Raw genomic sequence first — 8,831 nt, 5'->3', positions numbered from 1 at the left:
GATCAGATTCAACAAGGGTGTAAAGAGGGTCCCGCCGGAGGACATTTTGGAATCAGTCCTCCCAAGAGCAGCGGATCTGCAGTCAGGGACTCCCCCTTGGGTCGGGACGCCGCCCGAGGTAACTCCTCAAGGTAGAGAGCCCTCAACTTTTAGGTGAGTGATACGTGCATTTTGAGTCATCATTTTAAATTCTTAAGTCGGCTGTGTAGTATTAATTCCCCTTACATCACTGAGCCTGTGGTTTACAAAATGTTACTGGAGTTCTAACTAACTTTTTATGAAAGAATAAAGCTGAGCTTTAACACCTGTTGGATTTGACTGTGTGTGCCTCCATAACATCCCTTCGAGTGTAGGTTAAAGCTCTGCCAATGAGCCCCGTTAGCTCGTGAGCCAAGACCCCCTTCCCCCTTTGAGAAAGGCGAATCCCATCTGACACCAGCAGGCCTGGGGCCGTGCCGGCCACCCCATTATTGAAAAACCCAAAACTCTGGCAGTGACACCAGCCGCGACCCACGTATTAACAGACCGGGTCCGTCTCTTTCTTCCAGTGTTGCTGCCCGCAGCTGGAAGGAGAGAGGGAAAAATAAGCCGTGTTCCAGATTCCCCTCCCAACCATCCCAAGGCCCCGAAGTCTCTTTCGATCGCCCTTGGACCACGCATTGCAGCTTCGTCGCCACCCAGACGGAAGAGCAGTAGTGGGCAATAGCCCGTGGGCTGTCCCAGGCTGGGAAGTTTCCCAGTGCTGCCCTGAACCCGGGCCCCTGGGAGGCAGCAGGCTTCCCTAAGAGGAGGCTCTGTCCGGCATCTCGGCCCCTCTGTTCCCCTCAGAAGGGAGTCACCCACACCCCTAAGCTGTCTTGGCTTCCTCGGGGAGGCGGTCGTGATACGGGGGTAGGCCTTTCTGACCGTGGCAACACCTCTGGCGCAGCTGGCCCGAGCTCCACATCCTCCCTGGACTGGCCTTCCACCTCCGGAGCCTCACAGCTCTTGTTGAGAGGCACCTGGGAAGGTGAGGAGGGGGTTTGCCTGCTGCCCCCAGCCTGGCCTCCTTTTTCTTTTTCCTTTTTCTTTTTTCCTTTCCTTTCCTTTTCCCTTTTTTCCCTTTCCTTTTCCCTTTTTTCCCTTTCCTTTTCCCTTTCCTTTTCCCTTTCCCCTTTCAATTTCCCTTTCCTTTTTCCTTTCCTTTTCCCTTTCCCTTTCCCTTTCCTTTTCCTTTTTCCTTTCCCTTTCCCTTTTTTCCTTTTCCCTTTCCCTTTCCCCTTCCCTTTCCTTTCCCCCGGCGGCGGGAGGATCCAGGGTCCCCCGGCTCTCGGGTGCTTTCTGGCGCCCGTTTCTGCCTTGGGGAGGGCAGAGCACGGTTCCAGCAGCCAGAGGCTCTCAGAGTCCCGGGTGCGCCTTCCCCTTCCTGCTGCCTCCCGGAGCTCTGCCGGCGGGCTGGGCTGAGCTGAGCTGAGCTGGGCTGAGCTGAGCTGGGCTGAGCTGGGCTGAGCTGAGCTGAGCTGGGCTGAGCTGGGCTGAGCTGAGCTGAGCTGGGCTGAGCTGAGCTGAGCTGAGCTGAGCTGAGCAGGTCGTCCCCTCGGTCCCACCTCTCAGGGCTGGTCCCGCTCCTGCCAGCCCTTCCCAGGGCCAGGCTCTGGCACGCCCTGAGGCTGCGTGGGAGCTCTCTCTGGGTCGCCACATCCCTGCTGGCGAGCGCAGAGGACGTGGCTTTCTGCTACCGTCGCCTGGCTCCTTCCCCCGGCCGAACTCCCCTCTGGAGCGGGCAGGGGCACGCCGCCCTTCCCCGCCAACTGCCGCCCCCGGCTCTCTTTGCCCGCTCTGGCCGCGGCGCTCCCCAGGCCGCTTCGGAAAGGGGTGGGGGTGGCGCTGTTACAAATCATCTGGTAAGTTAAAATTTTATATAAAGTGGGTTCGATCAAAAGGTGAAGACTGTAGAATACAGGGGTTTGAAGCTCGCAATGTAGTCGTCGAAACTTAGGAACGTACAAAATGTGCTGTATACAGTCATAAGAAATAAGTAGTGTCTAAGATTGGTTAACCATAGAAACTTCGACCGATTGGTTAGTTTGTAGTGTTTTGTCCTAAGAAACTAAGAGAGATCGTTGTGGACCTTAGTTCTGTTGCTTAGAAGCCCCACTTTGATCAAGGTTCCAGTTAGTGGCATTAAGTAAGATTAACCAATGAATGTTTTAGTATAAGAATATTGATAAGGTGGTGTGACTGAGGGCCAATCACTAGAAACGTTAAAGTCAAGAATTAACATTGAATGTCCTTTTTATGTCAATCTAACACATGATGGCGAAAATCGTACTGCGCAGAATCCCATAAGAGAGGTCAACTCTCGGACAAAGTGAAGACGACTACGGAAGACCACCAGAGGGCTCCTGAAGACCACCAGAGACTTCACCACGCCTGCGTAAAGGGACGTTTACATATGCTAATGATTTGTCGGACAGTTGATGATTATGTATGACATTTCCCAGGCATCTAGCGAATATGTATAACAGGTGTGTATTTAACCTGCATGGTCAAACCAGACAGGTGCACACACGAGGTGCAGTGATCCCCTGTGTGCCCAGCGCTGCAATAAAGGAGTGCCTGCTTCTTAACTTCTCGTTGCCGTCAAGGAGTTTTATTCCGGATTTCGGCAACAGCGCGGCCCCCGGGCCGAGACCTGCCGCTCCGCTCCGCTCCGCTCCGCTCCGCTGCGGGCCGGGCCGGCTCCGGGGCAGCTCGCCTCGGCGACCGACTGCCAGCCGCAGTGACAGCCGGGCAGCGGCCCCAGGCTGCTCCAAGGAAGCTCCCGGAGACGAGGGCTCTCCTCTGGAGGAAGCTCTCTCCGCCGGGAGCCACCCGCCGCTCCGTCCGTCCGTCCGTCCGTCCGTCCGTCCTCGGGTCCCCTTGTCCCGGCAGGCTGCGCTGGTGCCCGGGAAGGGCAGCGGGAGAGCCCCAGGGCTGGGCCGGGGCCGGGGCCGGGGCCGGGGCCGGGGCCGGCTCTGTCCTGGCGGCGACCCCCCTGTGGCGGGGGCACGGGAGGACCCCCTTTGGTCCGCCCCGGGACTGACTGACAGCGCTGCCCTCACAGCGGGGGGGGACTGACTGACAGCGGCGTCACGCTGCACAAAGCCCTGGGGAGCTGCCCCGGCGGGGGGGGGGGCGAGGCGGCAGACAAAGGGGGGTCCCTCGCCTCCCCTGCGACACACGGCCATGGGGGCTTCCTCCCCTGCACCGCTCCGCTCTGCCACGGATTGCCTCAGGGGTGTGTGTGTGTGTGCGGGGGGGGACCGGGGGGACACGGACGCTGTGCATCTAGCGAGGTAGCTCTCGCCCTCTCTCTAGTGCAACTGTAATTGCCAACAAGCCGTAACAGCAACCATCAATCGGAGGAGCACCGGGTGTCTGTGTAGTATTTTCATACAAACTTATCCTCCCCAAGAAAGTAAATCGCTAATAAAGCAAAGCCAGCAGCAGGACAAGCAGCACCGGGGCAGAGGAGATCCCCCTTTTGGGCAGGGAGTGGGTAAGTAGCACAAAAATGTCCTGCGGGAGGAGGAAAAACGGAGAAGCCTTTCCCAGTTCCGACTTCCCTCCTCACCCACGAGCTCTCCGGCCTGATCACGCTGACTTCAGCAGCTAGGAGCATCAAGGTCCACAGTCACCAGTGCCAGCAATACGGGACCGGTGCCACCAGCCCAGGTACCGCTGGAAGTGATGTCAAATACAGAAAACCCTGTGGTAGGTGAGAAAGTCCTGGTTTAAATTCAGTCAGTTAGCCAAGACCAGTCCGATCGGTTCTAGTCTTCCTGTTTAACGGTGCCTCACCTGGAGCACCAGTGCCGATCCCTTCTGCTCTTCCTCATGGATGGCGCGTCCCTCTTGGCAGGAAAACGGACCGCTGACCCGATACAGAGCGACTGAGCGGTCAAAGCGAGGAGGGGACACCTCCTCAAAAGACCACCGAAGGCCAGCCGAGACCCCCGCGCGTGCAGAGAGGGCGTCTGATGCGTCAGGGTTACACAATGCTAGGCACATGCACCAGATAGTTTGAATATGTATTAGGTAGGAGTAGTTTAATAAATTAGATGCAATTGTTACCGTATAAAAGGGACACAACTGATGAATCCGCCCTGCTTGATTTGTGCAAAGTCCACGGAGCACCCTGCGCAGAATAAAACAGTATCTCTTCCGCCTGTGTGAGATTGCTCTCTTGCACACCGTGTACCAAATCCGCTTTTAGGACAACAGAAGCAAGCGTGTGGCTTTTTCCAGGGTTTATGGGATGCCAAGGGGAAGAGAGGGAAGAGCTTGCTTGTTTCTGCTTGTTCTTCTTTAAGTACCTTTCCCTTTCCTTTTAGAAGGCGGCCACTGCTTTAAAGAACAAGGTGCTTTCTCAAAGTTAAAAGAATGCCTATCCCAGCTAAAATAAAAACCATCTTTGTTTAGATTTCATTAACCCATGTTCTTTATCGTCTAAAATGATTTTCCAAAATGGATGCGCATCTTGCCCGTAATTCTGTAATGGCATTTTCCGGACTGAGACATCAAAATGTCTTTGTGTGTAGGTTGTAGCCTCAGCCAGCCCAGCTCTTGCAGGGTAAAGGCCCTTTCTTATGCAGCTGCATCTAAGATCAGGGAAGTGGGACATCCTCCTGCTCCTGACAGAACCAGTGCTAAAGAAGATCAACTCCTGGATATCTTCCCTTATTTATGGCTTGTTCTCCATCTGGTCAACTCTCTAGCCATTCCCTGGTCCTCACCGCTGTCCATCTCATTGTACAGCCCCCCAGCAGAAGGGACCGAAACCTGGTGCACTCCGCCTGTACCACGGTTTGCGGGACAGGACTGAGGAGAACGCCGTAAATGGAACCAGTTTCTCAACCCCATTTCTTCTTGGAGGGAAAGCATTCTTTCACTGCTGATGGGAGTCCGGGAATGAATACAGAGGCATATAGGGTGGATAATCCGCGCATCATGGTGGGAACAAGCCAAACAGACCCCGTGTTGCGTTATCATCTGACTCTTTTAGAACATCGCCTCATTCTGCCAGACACGTTACCCCATCAGACGGCCACACGTCGCTACTGCTAAAGTAACCACCAGTAACACAGTGTTACGTGTTAGACCAGCATTGTGCGTGTAGGTGCTGACGGTGCCTCAGCTCGGGAGAGGGCTGAAGAATGACGGTTTATTGCAAATGCGCTAGCGTGATGGCAAAAAGCTGCCTCAGCATGCCCTAGGCGCGTCTGAAATCTTAACTCCCAGCCTCATCCCACTACCTATCAAAGGCATAAATAATTACACAACTTGTAGCAGAGTGGTAAAAGCTAATCCAAAACATTTTCACCAATTTTGACCTTTTTAATGCTGTGAAGCATAGGGCAGCAGTCCATCCAAGACGAGAAACCTCTACTTCTTCTTCTTGGAGGGAAGGAGTGCTTTCTGCCAGGGTAAGACTGATTAAAGTAACACACAGTGCCAAGCCGATGCTTGTTTTATTAGAGTCTCATACAATGATTTTCAAATGTAAAATTCCCGATTTATGACACTCAAGGATCAACATCGTAAAGCTTGTCGCTCTTTTTTCCAAAACCTCTAGGTTGTGAAGAAAAAGACATTCTAACCCAACATCTTCAGTATGTTAATTTGAAAACGTAAACAAAGTAGAATTTCATTTTAAAGCATTTAATAGCGGAGACAAGCCATGTGTAAAGCTGAATTACAAAAGAAACAATACAACCCGACATTCATGCTACAAGTTTACCTTTCCACAATCAGTAGTACTTCCAGGTCAGTTCTTTCCAACAAAGAGATGCTGTAGTGGCGAGAAGATTATGCTGGGGAAACAACAACAACAAAACCCCACCATGCTGTACCTAAAATACTTCTCTGAGAATTGTAACAACAAGGTAATTTCTGTCCACCAGAAAGACACATCCCCAGCACAAAATAATACAGAGGAAGACCAAAAAAGTAGAGGAAACATAGAGAACAACCTGTGCCATAACGGTCTAGTCTCAATAGTTAAGGGGACTGGCATACATTACGATTAACAAGGAGTTTTATTCCTTCCAAAACCAACCCACCTATCAAACAGTTACTGCCAACGTTCAACACGGGCTGTGCAGTGAACAGACCACTCTTGTTTCGACAGCTTTAGAGCACTCCTTTAGTCAGCAATGCCCAGCAACTGCTGGCGGGGCTACTTTCATTTCAGTTTAAAATGGTGTCTTTGGGAGTCAGTTACAAAGGCCACAGTTGCTAAGCGGGCAAATAAAGGCCATACTTGCCTTAAGGGGACTGAAGGTCCCTCCCAGGAAGGCCCCTCGAGAAGGGGCAGTGTGTAAAAGTCCTTTAGAAACCGGGCTGGAGACGGCACTCCGCAGCTGATAAAAGCCACATCCTATGAGGGCTGTGACTGAGGTCAGTAACACCCCCCCATCTCCCCAACCCCAACCCCCCATGAGGAGTTTTTTCCCCAAAGACAGCCCAGAAGAGGAACATTTCCTGGGAATGCTGCACCTTACCACAAGACAAAAGGACACCCCTGAATGCTCCTTTGCCTTGGCAGACTTTTTTGTTTAACCACAGAAAAGAGGGACCCATTCTTCAAGAGAACGTAGAATCACCTGAACTGCCAGAATCAGGCACAGGCTCGGACAGAGCCAGGACTGCATCTGCTCGTAGCTGCAGTATTTGTACCTTCTCCAGAACCTGGACAGACCCCTTCCTTCTGACTCCACGTTTCCTTTGTTTACCGTTTGGTCCAGTTGCTGCAGTAGCTGCACCGCACCCTCAGCCTGACCGGTTCCTGTTCTTTGTTCAAGGTTCGATCCCACAGGCGCCCCTGTCAGAAACAGCAGCAAGAACAAAAACACAAGCTCGCTCTCTCCACACTCCCTGCACACCCAACGGCAGACCCTGAAACCGAGAGGTCGGTCCAGACTCTGACTGACATCACGCCTGGGAGCTTTCAAAGCAATCACAGTGCAGACTGGTTGGAGGTAGGCTCCCATCTCACAGCCCGGCTCTGAAAGAGCTACGTAGCCTGGCTCTGTGGGTGGGAATTGCTTACAGCCAAAATCATTGCTGACCTACTGCTCTTTGGTGGTTCTAATTCCTAGTCTCACGTGCTGGAAAATACCAAACACCACTTTTAAAGGAAAACTATTACCAATGTCATCCTTGCGGCTTTTGACTTCATATGACCAATTCGAATGAAACAAGCCAGGAATTCCTTACTTACACAAACTCACCCGGTTACAGCCCACAGTAAGGGATGCTGGACTAAACTCACGCTCATCTTCTTTGGAGGAATTCTGAAAGGAAAAGGAACCCAAGAACTTTCACACCATGTAAAATTCTATTCTACAGGAGATCTTTGTTTCTTTGCTTGCTTGCTTGAAGAACTAAAAGGCAGGGTCTGCTCTCTTGTTCTGTGACTTTATTTTCTTTCCTGCTACTATGAGGACCTTCTTCACCAATATCTTTCTGCCCCTCCCTCCTCAGGACGTTCCCAGGCCTAACATAAAGCTGGAATTCATTGACTAGACTTTAATATAGCAGATAGTGAAAGCGGGACACCAGCTACGGCACAGACAGACATTTTAAAAAACATCGACAGAGGTGCTGTGGGAAATAACAGCCGCTGGACAATACAGGCCCCTAGACATCAGCCCTGCTAAGACACACTCATAGGAAGCAGAGTAACAGGGCAGGGACAAAAGTGAAAAGTGCCAGAAGCAAGAGGTGAGCCAGCAATACCCATTCACAAGGCTATCAGCAATACAAAGGACCACAAACAACAAAACCACCCCGTAAGCTTCTTTAGGAGAAAGTGAAACAACTCTGTCACAGAGATAAGATAAGCAAAGAATAGATCCCTCCCTGATGGTGCTTCTCTTGCACTAAGCTCAGGTTCACCTGAAATTCCAGACTTTAGATGGCCAGAGATCTTTGCAGTTTAGTCTCAGAGCATTAACTAAGGTAGGAAAATTATCTGCAGTGACAGGCTGAGCGTCTCCCAGTTCTTTCTTCCTTGGACTTCTACTGGTGCTCTTGGTAAGCAGAAAGATGCACAGGCTCAACTCCAGTCACCCTGACCAGACAGCCTCCTGTCAAAATCACAGGCCTGGAAGGCATTTGGATGAGAGCTGAAAATGCAATCTGTTTAAAAGCCATGCAACTGCAGCACTCCCACGCTCCTCCTTCTGAATCGACTGCCGATGCTGTAAAGTCAGTCCTACGCGTACTAAGCAGACAGATTTCCTTCATGTTTTAACGAGAGCCTTCCCTTTTCGAGATGCACTCTAAAACACCAGCTGGATTTGGATCCAAAGTCATACACTGCTCATAAACTGAACAAGAGCCCTGGAGGAATGACCAGAAGAATCCTGAGAAAGCACAGGCGCTACTGAGATGGTTTTTCCTAAACCTGATCTTTCTTCTCATCCTGAATACCAAAAGAAAACAAATGGAAAGCAAACCAAACGGAAGGCGTGTCACAGAAGCACCTGGCCCTGATCTCCTAAGAAAGCACACGAGAGAGAGGTCATCTGCTCAGGATTCCATGCGGTGCTCCTGACATCTGGTCTGGTATTCATAAAGACACCAGTTTGTGTCTGGAGCTCCCTCTCAGTGTAACAGTGCCCTGACTAGTGCAAATTGCAGGTACGAGTCATGGTGGCACAAGCATCTCTTCTGGAGAAGGTTCTTCTCACCTGAACTGGTATTTGCCGACTTGATGATTCACTCATCATAGTTCCAGATTACCTGGAAAGAGCTCAGGACATGTCCTCCCACATCAGTTAACATAACAGGAGGTTACGGTGATG

General features: G+C 51.5%; 1 protein-coding gene across 1 annotated transcript in view; it reads right to left on the bottom strand.

Annotated features, from left to right (window-relative positions):
- Positions 1-6,111: 6,111 nt before the first annotated feature.
- LOC142027639 (membrane-anchored junction protein-like) overlaps positions 6,112-8,831 on the bottom strand; it is a 300,152-nt gene continuing 297,432 nt past the window's right edge. The window contains 4 exon segments of the mRNA XM_075021936.1: positions 6,112-6,333; positions 6,336-6,519; positions 6,700-6,844; positions 7,244-7,319. Coding sequence (XP_074878037.1) covers positions 6,289-6,333; positions 6,336-6,519; positions 6,700-6,844; positions 7,244-7,319 — 450 coding nt within the window. The 3' untranslated portion in view covers positions 6,112-6,288.

The sequence above is a fragment of the Buteo buteo genome, unplaced genomic scaffold (genome assembly GCF_964188355.1).
Source record: "Buteo buteo unplaced genomic scaffold, bButBut1.hap1.1 HAP1_SCAFFOLD_45, whole genome shotgun sequence".
Taxonomy (NCBI): domain Eukaryota; kingdom Metazoa; phylum Chordata; class Aves; order Accipitriformes; family Accipitridae; genus Buteo; species Buteo buteo.
The sequence above is the reverse complement of the archived record's forward strand: the minus strand, read 5'-3'. Positions and strand labels throughout refer to the sequence as shown.